The sequence below is a fragment of the Periophthalmus magnuspinnatus genome, chromosome 15 (assembly GCF_009829125.3).
Source record: "Periophthalmus magnuspinnatus isolate fPerMag1 chromosome 15, fPerMag1.2.pri, whole genome shotgun sequence".
Taxonomy (NCBI): domain Eukaryota; kingdom Metazoa; phylum Chordata; class Actinopteri; order Gobiiformes; family Gobiidae; genus Periophthalmus; species Periophthalmus magnuspinnatus.
The window spans coordinates 23,655,557-23,676,156 of record NC_047140.1 but is presented as its reverse complement, the minus strand read 5'-3'; the positions used below and the strand labels follow the sequence as shown (position 1 = coordinate 23,676,156).

General features: G+C 36.4%; 1 protein-coding gene across 2 annotated transcripts; it reads right to left on the bottom strand.

The window, feature by feature from the left end:
• Positions 1-914: 914 nt before the first annotated feature.
• On the bottom strand, positions 915-18,887 carry rrbp1a (ribosome binding protein 1a). 2 transcript variants are annotated; one of them, XM_033979894.2, is made up of 28 exons: positions 18,672-18,887; positions 16,208-16,514; positions 15,328-15,901; positions 13,953-14,107; positions 13,728-13,850; positions 12,835-12,987; positions 11,456-11,574; positions 10,958-11,111; positions 8,914-9,052; positions 8,396-8,577; positions 8,229-8,263; positions 8,069-8,144; positions 7,954-7,988; positions 7,788-7,860; positions 7,673-7,713; positions 7,329-7,407; positions 7,165-7,254; positions 6,992-7,078; positions 6,524-6,613; positions 6,328-6,420; positions 5,932-5,982; positions 5,772-5,852; positions 4,919-5,002; positions 4,691-4,768; positions 3,113-3,196; positions 2,372-2,464; positions 1,817-1,960; positions 915-1,406 (listed from the first exon to the last, which is right to left on the bottom strand). In XM_033979894.2, the coding sequence occupies exons 2-28, from the start codon at positions 16,505-16,507 to the stop codon at positions 1,368-1,370; spliced, it is 3,252 nt and encodes a 1,083-aa protein (XP_033835785.1). In that variant the 5' UTR covers positions 16,508-16,514; positions 18,672-18,887; the 3' UTR covers positions 915-1,367. The 2 variants fall into 2 exon arrangements, with proteins under 2 accessions (XP_033835785.1, XP_033835786.1); XM_033979895.2 differs by lacking the exon at positions 4,691-4,768.
• Between the last annotated feature and the right edge of the window lie 1,713 nt (positions 18,888-20,600).

The following is a 20,600-nucleotide window of genomic DNA, read 5'->3' as shown; positions in this document are numbered from 1 at the left end:
ATTATTTAATGTTTTGTCTGTCCAATTTTAAAGCAGCTGGGACATTCTGACACTCTAAGTTACTATTGCAGTTACTTTTTTACTCTTGAGTAATTTTTTGGACTATTACTTTGTACTTCTGCTTGAGTAATATTATTCTGAAGTAACGTTACTCCTACTTGAGCACAATTTTTGGCTACTCTACCCACCTATGCCAGCTCTGCGCTGTGAGTCTGGAATGCCTTGTAATATAAATGTGGCCCGTTGAGCGCGATTCAACAGTCACAACTCGAAGGAGGATCAGATTTTGAGTCAAAGTGAGTGTTGGCATGAGAAACAAGCTTTGCCCTCCCCAGTGCTGAGAAGCTGGCACTGATGCAGGTAAGTGCTCCTCTGGTGTCCTGGTTTAAGTTCTTTATCCGATATGTAAAGGTGCTTTAAAGAGTAATGTAAATGTATTCTTAGTTATATAGAATGTTTCCTTTTTATCTTCTTAGTAATTTGTCTTTTTCTATAGTGATTACTCCAATTCATTCATCTGGCCTACAATGCATGTGTAAGTTTTTTATTATTATTTTTTTTAATATTAAATATTTAGCATAAAGTTGAAATCCTGTTGAAAAATGTCAGTGTACTATAACTGTCCTATAAAGAAACAAGCAAAAATCATATACATTGTCCAGCTCCTTACCCATTACTCCAAGTCCCCAGATATTAAGTAAAGTACAAATGTAAAATACATTCTATTGTCCAATAATTTACTTTGTTTCCTTAATTTTCTTAAATCCGAAAGCTAAATGAGCCATTTGCCTAGCCTTTGCCAGATATTACAGCAAAAAAAGGTTACATTTAAGAGACTAGTAAAGTTTTAAAATCATTAGTACATGCCCCTACATACAGTACCTTTTTAAATAAAGGGGAAGAAGACAGACAAATGAAGCTACACTTTATTTTATTAATTCATATAAATGTCAACATTTCTTTAGTGGCCAGATACATGCCACAAATATGACACTCATAGAACCATAAAAAGTTCCCAGTAATTAACATAAAAAAGACATAGAAATTAATTGCACAGGTTGATGTACGTTTAACGCACACGCATTTTCCCTTTTAACACTGAACTATAGGCGAGACGTTATAATAAAAAAAGCTGGGAATAGATAACTTCTGGCTATTCTGACATGGCCAGAAATGGAATGCAATTCTCAGTTTGGATAAAGTGTTTTCATCTCCACTTTCATTCTGAAATGTTTCATTGTCACCACATACATGATTCCTACAATAAACACATTTAACAAAAGCACAGGAAAAGCTTTGGAATGCATAAACTATTAATAATAAGGCATATTTGGCAATTTTGTGTAGTGTCTTTGATGGCCCTCTTCTCAGACCGATGTTCCTTCTTTGAGCTCAACTCTGTCTCCCTTTAAAAGAAGTGAAAAGTTAGTGCAATAGTCTAATGAAGCAGTGATTCTCAAACTGATACCCAGGCTTCATTGATAATGTATTATCAATCTCATGGTGTGTGATATGTCTTGCTCAGTGGCACAATTAAAATATACTTTACTTTGTTGTAATCCCATAGTCCCATGTGTTATGGCTCCATTTTATTCCGATCTTAATTACTTTACTCTATTGCTCTACAAAAACTAAGGATGCAAATAGACTTCTTGGTAACACCACATCAAATGCACTAGGACTAAATTAGGAATGAGCCAGGACTAGAACAGAACCAAATCAGGTCTAAATCAGAAGAAGTGTCAAAGTGCCCTAAATGTTCTACACCAAGAGTTTGAACTACTGCAGTTTGAGAAGATCAAGTGTATTGTCTCACATTGGTGTCCACGTGTCCCTGTAGAGTCTTCACGGTTTCTCTCTCTTTGCTGAGCTGGTCCTGAGTGGCCTTAAGAAGCTGTTGAAGTTTGGTGGCTGCCTGTCCCAGATCTTTAGACAGCTTTTTCTCCTTTTCCAAGCGCTCCTGTAACAAAATATTCAATAATGTTACTAACTGTGAAAAAAGTATTACATCAATACTAATAAAGCAACTTGTTCATCGTGCTCAGTATAAATAAAACAGGACAGCTGCAATGCAAATGAAAGGGGAAGCTACATGGTGGAAAATTTTATGGTTATATAAGTGGGTTTATGATAGTTTATCATTCAGTTTTGATAAATATTGCATTCCTCACTAATTTAAAAAGCTATACCAGTATTTCAGTTAATTAAACAAACCACCAGTTAAAACATCCTAACCCTTGTACAGTCCCTGAGCCATGAGGAGGCACACAAAGGGAGGTACTGAGCCTGATTTAAAGTACAACTGCAGGTATAGTGAATGTAGCACAAATACAATATTACAATATTTGTAATCACTTTACAGTTAATCAACCTTAAGTTCGTTAACATTTTCCTCCTCAGCAGTCTCAGTCGAGTCCTTCAGATGTTCAAGCTCAGCCTGGAGATCTGCAATAGTCTTCTGTGCCTGGAAGAAAATGTATGCAATTGGTTAATGCGCTAAATTTTGGCACTGGATGTTTTTGTAGTAACCTTTGTAGGGTTGGTGCCCTGCTAAATGGTAGTAGGCTCCAGAGGGATGCTCTGCTGTGATTGGTCATTTGAAGTGATGAAGTGTAAAAAGAGGGTTATTCTTAAGGTTTATGATCAAGAACGTGGGTTGGTTAATAAGTTAGCAGTAGCTTATTATCTACTAACCTTATCTACTAACTTCAAGCTTCAACACCATAAAATAAAATAGCATGGCAGTGCTATGTCATCACTTCCATCCCTCTGGAGCAGGCTAGGGCTGGCAGATTTTCAAGTGCACACCAAGTGCACAATTCCAAGAGCATTAACATTTGAAAGAAGACTGAAATGTGCACTGATAAACCAATGCAAGACTCAAATGGATTTCAGAACATATTTGAAAGGTTCTAACCTACAGGCACAACACACAAAGACAAGATATTTTGTTCTTTGCAGTGGATATTAGGCCTGTCATGATAATAGGTTTTGAAGTGCAATCTATGGCTAAAGAAAATAAGAAAATATACACAGCAAATGATAATATTGAAACTAATCGATTATGCTACCCTTTTTGAAGTATTAGTCATTAGCTTTGACATTAGCATACTTGTTCAAACTCCTCTGTCAGTTGTTGTCTTTGGGCTGACTCCTCCTGCAGCTTGTCACTGGTTTGGCTCAAGTCCTGCTGTACCTGTTGAGAGGTGTAAACAAAAGGACATCAGGGCAGACCAATCTTTGCTGTAGCTTTTCGGTGCAAACACTGAAAGCTGCAGAACGTCACACAGGAGTCACCAACCGGTATGCCAGGTTTAGCTGCTTCTAAGATTGTGTTAAAAGAAAAAGGTAAATGAGAAGTACATGCCAGGAAATGTGAGCTATATGTACAGGAGTGGTTAGAAGAGCTACTGTGAGTGCAAACAGTAGTAAGCACATAAAAGAATAGCAAAATGTCTCAAGAGTACCGGACAGATGTATCAAAAAACTTTATAATAGATGAACTGTTAACATTTGCTGACTACATAAATGCTTGATTCAGTACGCAATGCAACAAAAATAGCTTAAAATATGTAGAAATAGTAAATGAATTAGATTTGACGCAATGATCTAATAGTAAGAGTATAGAAAATCTGATACTAAGCGATACTAAAACTAGTACTGAAACAAGATACAAATTTGAGCAGGTATTGATGCTAAAAAACTAAAGTATTAAAGTCGCATTCACAGGACAGAAATTAACCTTTTCTGAACATCTTTAGAATGACCTTGAGCTGTACCAGAACAAGTCACATAGACTAGTATACGCCCATGCACCACCATGGAACCCACCTGGACAACTGAGGGATTACACGGATATAAGGCCAAATGGTAATATAAAAGAATTTACTACAACTATTGTCTAAATAGTGTGTTATTATCATTGTGGTATTGGAATTGGTCCTTAGTAGCGTTGTCACGATACAGAAATTTCTAACTTGATTTTGATACTGACTCTGTTGCATTCATTCAAATCATCCTTGGAATGAAGTGAACTAGTATCATAGTAGGTTTTGTGTATAAAAAGTATAATTTATTGCTTCTTGAAAAGTGTACTCCAGATGCTTAACAGTGCAGCGAGTCATAGCAAGTTTCCCTCATGTGAGTACATGTTTTATGTATTTAATTAAATTCAAGAGCTGAAAATGTATAATGTACAACATGGAACATGATCTGAAAAAGTAACATAGTGGAGCTTAAATATATTTCTAAGTGACTTATTTCCTAGTTGTCATCTTACCCTATACCACAAATTATTATAGAATTGAAATAGACCAAGTTTCCTTATTTAGTATATGTTATAGAGGGTTTCAAATTTTTCCACCAAATACCACCTAAGATAATATTTGGTTTCCAAGTGCCACCGGATTTAAACTTGGACTTTATCAAGTCTAAATTATGGCCACACCTGTAGTTTGTTGCAGCCTAAGTTACAGTCCAGTATTCTTATATTAGTTATCATCTTATCCTATACTAATTTGTACAAACATTACATTGTAAAATATAGAATGTAATGTTTCCTCATTTAGTTCATGACAAACCAAAATGTCACATAGTATATCTATACATTTGAATGTTACGTTCATCTTACAGGTGTCTGTCCAGTATTCTTAAACATTGTGTGGGTGCCCTGTGATCACTGCACCCTGACCTGACAGTGTTGAACCTCAGAGGGGCCATTTTGCTCCTGTTGGCCTGAGACTGTAGCCTCGCCCAGCTGCTGTCGCATCTGAAACAGGAAGTCAGTGCCTATTACACAACTTTGATTCTTGAATCTTACCGGGCTGGTTGTCCTGGAATGTGTGGAAATCCCCTCACCGATACATGTCATCTGTGACAAAGCAAAGTGCACAATGGAGAGACTAATGAGAAAAGTCACCTGTGTCAGCTCCTCCTTATGAACCTGGACCTCCTTTTGGGCATCTTCCAACTGGCTCTGACACTCTGACAACAGCAGTTTCACCTACAAAAAAACAAAAACAAAACATTAATTAAAAAAAAAAGTGGTTATTTATTATAGATAATATGTGTAATGTAGTTTATACCAGAACATTTAAATATAGGTATATACTGTAAGGTTGACCAAGTCTTGTTTTTATTTAAATTTGACAAGAAAATACTTAATTGTAGCAGCTAAAAAGTAATGTTTTTTTTTTTGTAGTTTTATTGCCACATGTGGAATGCTACTACATGTCTATAATAGTTAATGAATCTAATTGTTCATGTATCTTCTTCAATAAGTGAAAATGATTGCATTAGTATTGGACAACAGAGACTAGAATGGATAGGTGGTTAGGGATTTTACTAAGTTTTAAGTGTATATTATAGACCACTTGTTTCACTAAAACAGACATGGGCTATGGTTGTCACAAAGGTATAAATAATTCCATAAATAACTTACGGTACCTGGCAACCATACTGTAAACAAGAGCCAAAGCTCGCCTAATTTACATATTCATTGTTATTTGACTAATAGAAATAACATTTAGTTACATTTAGTTAAATTAATGTTTAAAATATGTAAAAACATTAATGGTTTTAATTCTGTTCTGTAAATGGAATCCCAATACCTTTGTCATCAGAGTTTTAGAACTTTGAGTACTTCCTGTATTTTTTCACTTTTTCACAAACTTGCCACTTGATTGGTGTAAAACTATGATTTACATTTACCACAAGTAATGAGTAGAAAAAAACAGTCATAAGCAAATAAGGTAGACTTTTGTTTTCTGTACCTGTTCCAGCTCCTCAGAGGACTCCTGACTGTCTCCTTGTCTTTCCAGCTGTGCTTCCAGTAGTGCAATCTGCTCCTTCATCTAAACGGGGGTTTAAACCATTAGCTTCAGGCTATTCATTCTTTACAAACACTTAAATAAACCTGCAGCATATTTGTACCTGTGAAGTACTTTGGTTTTCTGTCTCAAGCATCTGGACTTTCTCTAATGCCTAAAAAATAAGAAAAAAAATTGTCATAACAGCAGTGCTAGTCAGTATGTTAACCTTTATTAGACTTTATTGAATGGGACATCTACATTTTAATACCAGATCTTTTTTCTTAGTTTCTTTTTCAAAATCAAATTTACGCAAAAAGGAATAATAATGTAATATATTTTAAAGACAACCCTTGATTAATTGTATAGAGCCAGTAAGTTTTTGTCCTCAAACCAAAATTAGTGGTATTTGGCAGTAAAAATGTTTTGATAAATCCTTTCAGTCATCTGTAATTCTAGTTATTAGTATGTAGTTGTAATATGGTTTTACATACAAGTTTAAGTTGACAGAGATACCAACCATCTTCAGCTGTTCCTCTGAGGCTGCCATTTTGGATTTCCACACAGTCTCTTCCTCCTCTACACTTTTCTGTAGATGTTTCAGCATTCCTTCCTAAGAGAAAACATGAAAACTATAAAATTGCTCTCCATTTAGTTGAAATATGTATAATTATAATAATAATTATATATGTAATATGTATGTAAAGATGACGTACTGTTTCAGCCAAGACTGTTCTATACTGTTCACATTCAGTTTGTAGTGAAGTGTGGCTCTCCTCTGCCTCCTTCAGTTTTTCCAATAGCTCCTAAAATGAAATAAATAATCAGTATATACCCATAAATAAAATAAAAAAAGATAATGTAATTGAAGGCAAAAAGTGAACATTTTTTGTTTTCAATTTTATTTTTGAATGAGACTGAATACACACCATAGTTTAAGCAGAGGTGTAACCAATCATTTAGTTGGACCACTTTTGATACATGCTGATCACTACAGGATAGGTACAGCCCAACTATTATGCTTTTGGAAGTAATAAACTTTACAAGGCTTGAAAATTGTCAAATGTCATCAATACAACACAATATGCTTACTGCTTAACATATCCCAATTGCTACAATGAAGATAATATATATTGTAGTTGTGGTCTTAACTTTATCCCTAATCATAACAAAATTACACTTACTGGCACTTCTGTATTTGACTGTGAATCTTGGCTCGGCTGGCTGAGGACTTCCTGGGCTTTTTGTGTGAAGACCTGAAGCCAGTTGTCCTGTTAAGTCATAATTACAATAAAGACTTTGGTATCAAGTGATTAATTTGAATATAGCAACAATTCATCTCATTTGTATTTGTTACCTGCTCTGCCTCTAGAGGTATTTGTGGGAAGAGCATCTGTAGTGTTTCTTTGGTTTCAGTTTGAAATTCTTTTAGCTGAGATGTTGTGCTCTGTAAAAATGCAATACAATAAGTAAGGCCATAGAGAGTAACCATTAAGAGACTACCAAATGTGCCATTTTTACTTCATCAGATGAGGTCTTCTCTTCAACTTCTTTGAGCTTCTCTTCTAGTGTTGTAATGATGGATTCTTTCTCAGCCAAACTAAAAATAAAAATATGTAAATGACTTGGGGAGGTGGGAAAATTATGTCAACTACAAACTGTAAAAATCTATTCACAGAAAATTAAACGATAGTCCGAGACCTACTTCTTATTTTTAGTGTGAATTAAGATAATTGTTAAGATATAGTTTTACATTTGGTTTATTTATTTATTAAACAATTAACCAGTTAAGATTAACAACGTCTTTTACCTAGTTTCTTTTAAGCCCAGTGCTGTAGAATTGGAAGGAATCTACAGTTATTTACCTGCTCTGTAGTGTTTCCAGCTCAGTGGAGGTATCTGGTTGCTACAAGACAACATAACGTTATGTTTTTATTTTTGAGATTGTAATCAATAAAATGTTTGTGCAATTGTCCTTACTTGAGTATTCTGTAGTTGTTCTGTTAGTTTTGCAACTTCATCCTGTAAAGATGCAACCAATGTGGTATCCTCACTAAAAATGACAAAAATATATATATATATATTTAAAACAGTGAAAGTACATTTATTTTCATAAGCAACATATGTTGTAAATTGCAATAAATACTTTTTAGTTTTCTGTAGTTCAGCAATAGTGTTCTCCTGGTTAAAAAATAAATAAAATACTTCATTAGAAATCTCAGAGGTGATATTTGAGTGTGCATTATAAGATCAACACTTACAGCTGTTTCCTGCTTTGATTTTAAGTTCTGTAGCTCTTCTTGAAGCCCATTCAACTCAGTGTCTTTTTCTTGAAGACTGCGCATAGAATAAATAGAAATAAATGTTGAGAATGATTTTGCATAAAAATAAATGACCATAGTGAAATAGTAAAAGTGTTACCTTTGCTTCAACTGTTCCAGATCTTCAGAACTGACCTAGAGAATGAGAATATTGTTAAAATACTAAACTAATCAAACAAAAAAAAACATAAAAATAAAAAAATACAATACTAATTGTTAAGTGCACTGTAACTATGGGCAAGTGAAACTATTTGACATAAATGTTACCTGACTGCTCTGCTCCTCCCCCTTGTTCTGAGCAGCTTCCAGCAGTGTGGTGATGGTGGACACCTGCTGCTCGAGCTTCTCCTTCTCAGACTGTGCTTCTTTGAGCTGAGCATTGAGAGCCTCCACCTGGCCAGAGCGATCCCTGTTATCGGCCTCCAACTCACCAATACGGGCTTGTAATTCTGCAAAAACAATTAATTATTTATATTTTTATGTATTATATTTAATACAAACATATATCCACTAAGTATAAAAGATGAACTTTCCCATAGTTATCCATAGATTTGGGACAGTACAGTATAGAATGTTTTTAAGTGCACCGGGATAGTGCCTAATTTTACTTTGCTATAATCTGATACAAATCACCTTTTCCTTCTTTATTGTCAAAGTGTGCAAATTTTATCACAAAACCCTGGTCTAATTAAACCATTTGTACCTAAATACTGGATGTAACTGTTTGAATGAAGAATATAATTGAGAGAAATTATTATTCTTTCTTTTTCTACAGATGAACTGACCTGAGACTGCACCGTTGTCCTGCTGAGCCTGCTCCAGTGTAGTCTGCAGACTGCTGTTTTTACTCTGTGTGGTCCTCAGCTCCTCAGACACCTCCTCCAGCTTCTTCTGTAAGGCCTGCTCACTCTCTGCATGATTTTCCTGAGAAGATAAATCATTCAGTGCTGCCCCCTGGTGTTTGACAATGCTCTATGATTTTTAGGTTTACTGAGAAAAAATCCAAGCTCAAATGGATTGAGGAAGAGTGGTTTACATGAGATCCAAGAAATTGATCATTATCTGATTTCTGGAGTTATCAGGTTATTGAAATTTCATGTACGCAGTTACATCTTATGTGAGAAACCGGATATCTTTGATAGTTCACACCTACAATTACGCAAAAACGGCAAACTAATGTGGCAAGACAAATCAAAGGAAAAATGTCAATGATTGAATGAGTTATTTTAAAACGCATTGTACTTTGTCATCCAAATACAACAGTTACTAAAATTATATCTAATTATTGGGTTACCAATTATTGTAGTTATCAGATTTTTTTTACTTCTTATGTAAATGTAACCAATATTCCACAGCATTCGGCATGGGCAGTATCGACTCACTATGATAATTTGCATGCTATTTTAATAAAGGGGGAGATTTCAGTGTGCTTTATGTTGCACTTTATCATCAAAGTAAGTTCCTAGTTTTTGAACTGTGTTCACAAACGATGGCAATAAAAGTTTTCTGATTCTGAAAAAATTTAACAAATGAACACAAGTTACATATGTTACATTCAGGCTAACTTTTAGGTATGGATTTCACTTGTTTTACAATTTCAGATGAGTTTGGGACATAAACAATTTTGTTTTTATTTAAGTGGCAGCGTTTGTAATGATGTGTTGATACAAATATGAGATTGGGACTTTTTTCTGGTCAATGCTTCAGCCTCTGTAGAGTTCTCTGATATTTGGTCAACAATATGTTTTTAAAGATTTTTGTCCTCCATCACTGTGGCCCTGCTAGGCTTGGGGGTAGAGAAGACATTTGAGCTTGCCCACATTCCTGCTGCTCCAGCTGGGACGCATTTCCCTTGCTCCCTTATTGAACAACCACATTCCAGACACTGGGCTCTGTCATTACAAGACAATTAAACCCACTATAAAATCAGAAGACCAATAAAGATGAGAAACAGACAGAAATCTAGGTCATGGGGCAACCACATTGACCAGGGGTTTCAAATAATTTGGTTATTGATCCATTTGTATGTTTATTAGTGTAATATGAGGCAGGTAACAATGAAATTACTTGAGTAACTGTTGGGATTGCGTTTTCCTAATTTAGTAGCTTAATTTCAGCATACATTTCACTACTACATTAGCATAATTTTGAAACCGCACTAGCCTTAGCTCAGCAACCTCTAGCTTCTGTACCAACACTGTCTGATTTAGGCAATATGAATTTAATTGAAAAGACATGCTAAAAGGGGAACTTTTATTGTAACTTTCGTAAAATTAGTAAAGATGTTTCTTTTAGATTAATATTTGGAGTAGAGCGAGACTGAGTTGGCTCATAAACTGGGTCAACATTTGCACTTTTTTTTGCATATCAGCTATTGGCCTTAATTTTGTTTCGGAAGAAAAAAAATGTCTAAAGGTGACATGTAACGCTTAGTTTAAACACTTTAGTGTAGCATTAATTTCAGCACATAGGAAGATAAAATTGAAGAAAATGTGACCACTGCTCTCATATTGGTTTGCACTGACACAGAAGCTGTGGATGAGCGAAAATCATCAGTAGTTCTTTATTTTTATTCTATTATGAAGAGCAGTGCCCTGTAACAACATAACTGAATTTATAGTTAATACAAATTATAATTTTGGGGGGAAACTGGCCCACAAAAAATCGGCAGAGCTTATCGTCCATCAGCTGCTCTAGATTAAAAAAACGTGGTATTGGAGAAACCCATGAAGATCAATCTCCAAGTTGGAGGCAACAATAAATATTACACCAAAATACAATGATTTCTAAGAACTCTGTCCTCCTCGGTCATTAAGCTGTTAAACCAACCTGCATCACTGACAGTTGCTTCTCAGCTGCAGAGACCTTGGCTTCAAGGCTCTTCTTGACCTGTTCATCGGCCTGCAGACTCTCAGCCTTCTCTCCCAGCTCTTTGGTGAGTTTGGCACATTCCTGGCGCAGTTTGGCCAGCTCCGCATTTTGTCTAATGATAAGATCAGACACAGACCTTTAGAAACAAGCATTTAAAGAGCAAAAACTATGTCTACAAATGATATGACAAGGACCTTGATGTGGGAATAGACTATACAAGATATCCTTGGATTTTAAGATAACTATGTACATTTTTCAAACTCCCATTTGCCTTGATTCATTTTTTTGGTTTGTATCCCATTTGATATACATTATGAAGTAGCAAACCAAAAAGAAATATTGTTACAGTTGTCAGGAGATCATTTTGAGGAGGACATTTTTTCATCTTCATATCTACATGGACAAGACAGGGATAAAATGACTAGGTGGTTTACAGTCAAAGGTTAAAAAACCTACTTGCTCTCAGCTTGACTTGTGGCCTGATTAAGGGCATCACGGAGAATAGTGTTTTCTTGCTGTAGTCGGGCCAGCTGGGCGTTGGGACCCTTTTCGAGTTGATCCTGCAAACTCAGAATCTAAAAAATACAAATACGAGCATTACACATTATCACTATTAATTTTTTATTTAAATGTATTTATTTTTTAATATATTATCATTGTATTATCATTCATATTTTAAACTTCTGATATTAAGGACTATACTATATTTTACACGCACTAGAGATTTCTATACCATAATGATTAAAGTTTCTTTTAGACAATAGAATTGATTTTTTTTATTTATTATTATTTATTTTTTTAACCAAAAATGAAGTAACTTCTTCAACATTGCAATGTGGTCTTACTCAAGCTCTGACATAGATAAAGATCATTCTGGAACTATTCAAGGAAGGTCCATCTTTACCCTATTTAGGCCTGTCACGGTAATTACTACACCGAGTTATGGTTCAATATATGAAAGCCTGAACAAAATATTTTAGGGCTCAAAATTTATCGTGTGTACAATTTCTTTGCAAAAGTGGGGAGATTTTATTGTTGTTTTAAAAGAATAACATTTGAGCTGTGAAAGGTCAAATAAGTGACTTCTGTGGCTAATTATTGTTATATTCAGTTATTTGTTGCAGCTCAAACTGTTTAACCCTATAGCATCGGATGCTATCGTCACCGATAGAGCACGGTTGCAGACTTTGCAGTAGCGTAACTCCGCGCCTAGTCGTGCTCTCATGTAAATTCAAACGGCATCTCAAAGCGGAGGCATGGGGATATTTAAATATTTTACAGTCATTACGGTAATCTGCCTCTGTTGTCCCTTGAAGGTGACAAATGAGAGCGCGTGTGCTGCGGGGATTTTCCCAGTCATTTATTCGATGCGTAAAAGAAAAAATACGGATGGATGTGTAAAATAGAGGTAGTTGTGCAAAAAATGCAGTAAATTCTGATACTTCCTTTAACATGATTTTTATGGCTAAAAAAAGAATAAAAGTCTAGGTGAGCTATACTCGTCCATGGTGTGCTCAGTCCTTAAAGGGTTAATGATACTATCTATTTAAAAATGGTTTACTGTGATTATCTTGCATTATTGTTATTGTGTCAGTGGTATAGCATAGATTCAATATTATCTCAGTATATCTCTGCAGCAATATATCATACTTCAAAGTGTATTACCGTGACAGACGTAGCCCTATTAATATGATTTTAACATATAGATCAAATGAGTATCAAGTTTCAATATTTGTTTTAGTATCGATTAATATCTGGGTATAGATTTTTTGACAAACCTAATACAATGACATTGGTATAAAGACATGCTATGCAACTTTGAGGTAAAGACTAACTTTGGCATTGAGCCTCTGGGTTTGGGCGAGGTGGTCCTGGTAGCTGGCCTGCATACGAGCCTGCAGAGCGATCATCTCTTGTTCCCGTTTACTGAGTTGGCTGCTCAGTCGTGTCTCCACAGCAGCTACTTTAGACTTCTCCGATGACAGTTCCTGGTTAAGACAGCACAGACAGTCAGATGTCACATGATCATTATCTTCTTATTTGCTACAGTTGAAATGATAATGATAATTCAATTTTATATATGTCTTCATAGGCCTGTCACTAGATCAACTTATTGTTCAGTCTATCATGTGTTGAATGATAATTTTTTGGGGCAATTTTATTAAATTTTTTTGCTTATGTTCCTGTACTATGATAAGATTTCAGCTACAGAAGAGGTTGCATTATGAATTTCTATGACTCAAACAAATGACTTAAAAGTTGCATTCTGTTATTTATTGCAGCTAATAATATTGTAAATTTAGAATTGTTTTTTGGGGATAATTCTGCTTGTTGGTCTGGTTTCAATAATACTGTCTATATTTACTTACAAAATTAGTTATCGTGACAGATCTACGTCATAATCATAGAAATGAATGAAGAAAAAAAGTTTGAAAAAGTAAAAGTTGCTTATAGCAGTATTGAAGTTTGATGGCCTTTAGTGCCACCTAGAGGGTAAAAGGTAAAACTTGTACTCAGAGAATCTATCAACGCATGGGAATCGTCTTGTTCACCGTAGCTCAGTTGCGCAATAAGAAAATATGAAAAGAATAAACAGAATAAAGATGGATTAAGTTAGTATTAGAGAAAAAAACTAATAGAAATATAATAAATGAAAGCTGTTAGAGCAGTTTAGTTCTTTTGTTTTAGCCTCATTTAACACCAATCTTACAATAGATTTAAGTCTAACCTTGGTGAGCTCCCGAAGTCGGTTCTTTGCTGCAGAGGAATCTTCTTGTTCAGTAGCCAGCTGTTTCTCCCTCTCCTCCAACTGCTTTTTCAGCATTGCCACTGGATCTCCTTTTTGAGTGGCCTACAATGCACATACACAAAGCAGATGATCAAAAATAAAATCAAAATAACATAAAAAAAAAATAATCAAATGTATTTAATGTATTTCAGTATTTCTCCTGACCGTGTGCCATGTATCCTGGATGATGCCTGCCTTCTCAGACAGAATCTCGATGAGCCTATGAGCCTCTCCCTCACTGAAATCCATGCTGCTGATGGTGGACACTAGACTCTTGTAGGGCAGGTACAGTGGAGCATCAGTTGAATCCACAGTCGCTGCTATACAAATAAAAAAACAGACCTTACTTAGTCCCATTCTAGTTATATTTCTATGCATTTACTTTGCATCAGTATAGCACAATAATAACAAGTGGTATATATGGTAAAAAATAGGTAATTCTTAAAAAAAGTGGATTTACAGCCTTATATAGCATGTGCCGAGAAAATGATAAAAACACAAAATTCAAGCAGATGTAGATTTTAGTTTGTTCTACTATTTTTGGACCTAGTATTTTAGAAGAAGCGTTTTATGCACAATCAATTTCCCCAGTTTTGAAAGTCGGGGAGTATAAGACAATAAAGGGGCACAGCGCTGTGGCACCAGGCAGAGACAGGCCTTGCCCACAGGACCACCACACCACCCTTCCTCTTTATTGCACTGAGAGCTTTTGTCACTGAATACAACAGGACAGCTCTGTTTGTACAAGCTGCTCTACTCCCTGCCCTCTCAGACATGTGCCAGACCTTGCCCACTTTGCCACTTCACACGTCCACTCAGAGGGGAGAGGTGTCTCTGTTAATGTGTGAAACTATGCAGGTACTATTATTCAGTCTTTGGTAGTGGTATAGGTTTATTTAAAAATGGTAGCGACAATAAATTCAATAATATGTGTGCAAAAAAGAATCTACCATTTGTTACTATAACAGTTACACCTAGTATGGCTATATATAACTATCCATCTATCCGTTTTCTTACGCTTATCTTGGGCCAGGTCACTGGGGCAGCAGTCTAAACAGAGACTCCCAGACTTCACCCACCCCAGAAACTTCCACCAGCTCCTCCAGTGGGGACCCCAAGGCCTTCCCAGGCCAGATGAGAGACATAGTCCCTCCAGCCTGTCCTGGGTCTACCTGGGGCCTCCTCTCAGTGGGACATGCCCGGAAAACTTCCCTAGGGAGGCTTCCAGGAGGCATTTTTTTATATTTATATTTATATTTATATTTATATTTATATATATATATATATATATATATATATATATATATATATATATATATATAAAAATAATTACTACTATTTGCCAGGAGTTGAAATTTGTGTCTGTTAGCTGAATTTATAAGTGGGTAACCTATATCTGTAATAATATTAAATAGGCTGGGCAATCTGACAATTCACATTTTGACATTTAGAATGCATTAGATAAAAATCTGATTACATACACAGCCCCATTACTGATACACCTTGGTGAAAAAGTATGACCCCTATTACGTTTACTTACCAGGCTCAGACTTCTTCTTGGAGGCCTTCTTCTTTGGTTCCTGTTGTTTGGCATTAGGAGCTGGAGCTTGCTGTGACCCCACTGGAGGTACAGCCATGACGGGAACATCTTTAGTCACTGCCTCCAGAACTGGTGCAGGTTTGCTCTGGGCTGGGGCAGTCTTAGCAGGGGCTGTGGCAGTTTTAGCCTGAGCGGGGGTAGATTTGGTGGTTGTAGGGGCAGATTTGGCGGACTGGGGTGGTGTAGCTTTAACAGGGGCGGGAGCAGAAGACTTGATGACAGTAGCCTGGGTAGGTTTAACTACCTCAGGTGCAGGTGTGGCCTTGGTGGGGGCAGATTTGGATGGGGCGGGGGCAGAAACTGGCGCAGGGGTGGAGGTGGGTTTGATGGGAGCAGTGGGTTGAGATGCCGGCTCAACTTTAGCCACCTTCTTCTTCTTCTTGTCTTTGGGAGAGGGGGCAGGTGATGGTTCATCCAGGGCAGGTGCAGCAGGTGCCACTTCGACAGGTGCGGGTTGGGGCTGCTCGGCTGCTTTGGGAACAACTGCGGGCTCTGGCTCTGGAGCAGCAGCAGACTAGGAATGAGACAATAAACAATTAGAACGTTTAGCGTGATAAAAAGGCATTAATCCTTCAAACTACATTTAATATAACTGTGATTTTCACCAACAAAGATAATCATCATAAGAGAAAAGGCTTCTTATACATGATATTGTTGTTTTCATGTATATCGAAGTACATATTAGTTAAGTTCTTTAAACATGGAACTTAACTAATATGGATATTAAGAATTATAATATTAATAACATTTCTAACCAATTAAAGCCATTTTAATACACATCTATTCGAGACAAAAAATTTCAATAACATCTCATGCCTACCGCAGACTCAGAATCTGCCTCAGACTCCTCCTGACTTTTTTCCGGTTCAGGGATTTTTCCATTGGGCTTCTCTTCCTTCTTTTTCCCGCGGCTCTTCTTCTCAGAGGTTTTGTCCTTTTTTTTTTTCTCTGCGCGAGTGGACTGGATTTTGCCCAGCTCTCTGCGTTGTTTGGCCAGAGCTTCTTCATAAGAGGTCTCCTTCATTGAAAAAGTGGAGACAAGTGCGATCCCCACAGCGGAGATCACCATGAATCCACCAAACACCATGATGCCGAGGGTCTGGGGGTCGTAGATATCCATAGTTGTCCTATAAAACACAATGCATACATACAATGCAAGTGGTTAATAATTACAAAAAACTATCCATGTCTTTCAGCTTCCTGTTATCTGTGACATTTTGAGGACATTTTCCCAATCAAAAGACAGACTATTCTGTTATAAATTATAAATCGCTATGGAAACAGTCCCCATTTTTCATCAATCTGAAACCCATGGCTCAAACTAAGTCAGAAGAACTGCTTTAACCCATGGATACTTTATGCTCCTCTAATTACAGGATAGCTGAATTTGGTTACTTTGCTTTAGACCAAGTGCTCCTTGTGGAAAGCAGAAGAGTTTGTTGGGTCATAACTGAAATTAAAACAATGATCTATTGTCAAATGTAACCCTGTACAATAAATGCATGCAATGCAGTGCAACGCACTGTATTATTATTATTATTATTATTATAAATGTATTGTGATTTGTGTTCTAAAATAGAGCAGAAGAGTGGTATTACTCTTTGAAGATTCAGAGCAAGATTTATTGAATAGCCATTTCTGCCTATTGCAACTTTTGAGTAATTCATTGAAAAACTCATAACAATCAACATTTAATTAACTGCGCATCCCTGATGACAAAATTAAATGAGTTTTCTCAATTAGTGAGTAAAAAAAGCCTCTTATTAAATAAACATGAACTGTAATTACACAAACTCATTGCTTTTGTGCTTGTAGCTTTTACATCTGAAAACCTCAGGGTGTCACTGTTACCCCTAACCCCTTTATTTTCTCTATAGGCAGCTAAGCCATCTTATCAGCAAACTGCGAGCAAATACCAGATGGTCAAAGCCTAGTATCATATAGAACTGTACGTTATGTAAAAGATATGTTCTGTTCCCATTCACCTCTGCACTCTCTGAATATGGGAAGTGACACGTCTAAAATGAAAGCATGTGCTAATTCAATAAAGCAAGTCCACATAAATACAGATCATCTGACCTATTGACAAAGGACTAATTATGTTGACAGTAGTTAGTACAATGTCAATTTCTTAATACTAAAGCAGGCCCCGGATAAGTGGAAGAAAATGGATGGAAGATAAGCATTTAACAGGAAATGTTAGGTATGCTTGAAATGTAACTTTTAGATCATTTTACCCACTGACTGACAAACTACATTTAAATTTGTTTATGTTATATGTTTATGTTGTTTATGTCCTGAACCGCAAGTACTATCCTTGAAATAATCTTGTGCCTTGAGGGTTTTTATAGACTTATATCACACCCGAGAATGTTTAGCCACCCTCTGGGATAGGAAAATTGGCAGAGGCCAGAGGGGAAGTTAAATACCCCTCTTTCATTCATCCTGCAGATTTTTTTTTTTTTTTTTACTATGGAGAAGACATCATGTACTGAAGCAACAACAGCATGCACAAACTTCAAAAAGGGCTAAAAGGCAATAACAAGAAGAGTTGGAGTTTACGAAAGACAAATAAGATAGAAAATGCTGAGCTAATCCAGGCTGGGTCCAGAGTCCCTGCACACTTCAGTTCAGGGAACAGTTTGCACTTTAAAGTCACATGCCAGCATTTCAACATTAAATACCACTTTAAGCTATGGGATCACAATATTTGTAGATAAAGTTGACTAGTTTAACTTTATGGCAAATATATATGAAAATGCTATATGAAAGGATAACTATCTGTTGGCTTATAGCCTATAGAAATGAATATATTTGGAGGAAAGTGATTCAATTGAACATCAAAGTAGTGGCTGCAGTGAGTGAGGGCACATCTGGACTTCAGAAAGACGCCGTGGTATTTCATGCAAATCTATGATCAACTGAAACCGTTATAGTTCACACAAAGGCTAAACATGCCTTTCTTGTGTGCTTAATGTCGTTTTAAGAGGTATATACGTATAAGATTTCTTTTTTTAATTTCCAGAAAGGTTTTAGTTTAGTCAACATTATGAATCAATGAACTTTGCTAGTATCCTGGGTGTATTTGATGAGTCCACGTCTGCCGTTACATAATTGCATATTCCACGTCGTGATAAAGACATGAACAATACCACAAATAACTGGTATTTATTAAAAGTATTTCTGATTTCTCTCTTTAAAAGTAGTTAGCTTTAAAGTTAGCATCACTGGCTAGGCTATCATCCCTTGCCTCTATAATAAAATTCCACTATTTCTCCACTCACCTCGTAGACGTGGCTAAGTCGGCTTCTTCTCAAATAAGAAGGAGATGCAACGTCTCCCTTTGCAAGCCACCGATCTGCCCGGATATCTGGCTAAGTTGCCTTTTTCAGAGCTCCCCTGCACTCCGCTGGAGGATCCGTGGTCCACTGTGAAGTCGTGGCACTTCGAGCTGGCTAGACGTGTTGGCCCCGTGCCCCAGATAGCGACCATTAATCCAGGAGGCCTCTGATTGGCTGAGAGGCGCTCGGACCGGGAAAATGCATGCTGGGAGTCGTAGTTTTTGAGCTAAGGCATGCGTGGTCAAAGGATTTTGGCTCAAACAAAGATAAGTTGTTTGAAGGGAAAAGAAAAGTTACAAGTTGTCATTTTTAAGATAACTTGATGTTGATGCGTGAGGTATATTTACTGAGCAAATTCATAGTTAATTACTTGAAACATTTTGTCCTGTTAATGACTTTTAAGAATCTTGGCAAAACCTTGATATCCTGTAGGTTAGGCAATATTGTCAGTATGCACATGTCTTGTTAGTTGCACAACAATTTGTAACCTTGTTTTTTGTCTTTACTTTGTCAACTTTATCTATCACAACTCATAGGGTATGTCCAGCTGGCCTGTAGTCCACTAGGCCTACATAAAGGTTCACAGATCTAAGACTAACAGAATTCAAAAATAAATCTTGTATGTGCATGTGAAGCCAGTGATGGATTTGATGTAAAATGGTTTCATACAAATAGACGTATGGAGCATTTGTCATCCATATTTGCCAAGTACTTAAATGTCACAGATGTAAATCACTTAGTATTATACAATTTTAGCAGGGCGGACTGGAACCTATTCAAAGACTATGTGGCATTGTTGGTATTACAATTAGCTGCTGATAGCCTAACTGGTTGAGGCTACCATTCAAAAATATCATTAATCAATCACTCAAATCACTATGTATTCGTTCAGATTGATCAACCAGAACCAGAACCTAAAGTGCACTGACTAATAAAAATAATAAATAATAACTCAACAAATGTCTCAGTACAACCCTTAATCTAATGGACTTGTACTTCTAGTACTTTACAACATTGCACCATACTTTTGGCATCACTCCTTGCCAAAGTCTTGTGTTTACTTTCAACCTAAATTCTTTTTCCCTAGCGCTTATATCCATAAGAATGTCCATTAGACAGCAGTCATCAGTCTTTACACTATTTCCTTTGTGTGATTGGGCTCACTTCATTGTCACATATGTCAGTCAATTAAAACCTGATCTTACATGTGTTTGTTCCACGGGACTATCCGGGCAGGGCAGGGCACGCTAACCTAGAAAAAGTTGAGTTACAGCGTGCAGCTCACAAAACCTCCTGGTCATCTGAGCCCTCCTGTGTTGTGACAGTTAAAGGGCTATTGTCAGCACGAAGTGAGACTGTATCCTGCACTTTACCAAGGGGGTTTACAGGGCATTCTCTAAATTTACATTTCACACATTTTAATCCAGTGAAAACAAATGGGACTCTTGGGGGGAATTATAGGTTTCAGTTGGATTGTTGTTGTAATTTGAGCTTTTGCACTTGTGGTTTTAAACTGGTAAATACAACAAACTGAACTTGATTTGCACAACATTTTGTTAGCCAACATCTTTCTATTGCACATTTTGATGACATTTTGATTTCATTTGTAGTGAGTAATTTGAAGAAACTATTTGAAAGAAATATTAGCTACAGTGAGTTCTTGCAAGGTTTGCCACTACTAGATAACAATCACAACAATGTTCTCATCCGTAGTGTGAAAGTCTGAAAACAAGCTTAATAGTAAATTCATATTGCAAATTATTAATTTTACTTATTGAACTTTCACAATAACATATAAAAGTACTATTAAAATCAACCATTTGAAGATTAAATACAGGTACCGTAATTGGTGACATTTTTACTCCCAACAAA

Coding starts and splice junctions, on each gene's coding strand:
- rrbp1a (XM_033979894.2), bottom strand. CDS start 16,507: ATGGATATCTACGACCCCCAGACCCTCGGCATCATGGTGTTTGGTGGA. Junction 9,053..10,957: donor AGCAACTGTCAGTGATGCAG/GTTGGTTTAACA, acceptor TTATCTTCTCAG/GAAAATCATGCAGAGAGTGA. Junction 7,714..7,787: donor AACAACTACAGAATACTCAA/GTAAGGACAATT, acceptor GTTGTCTTGTAG/CAACCAGATACCTCCACTGA.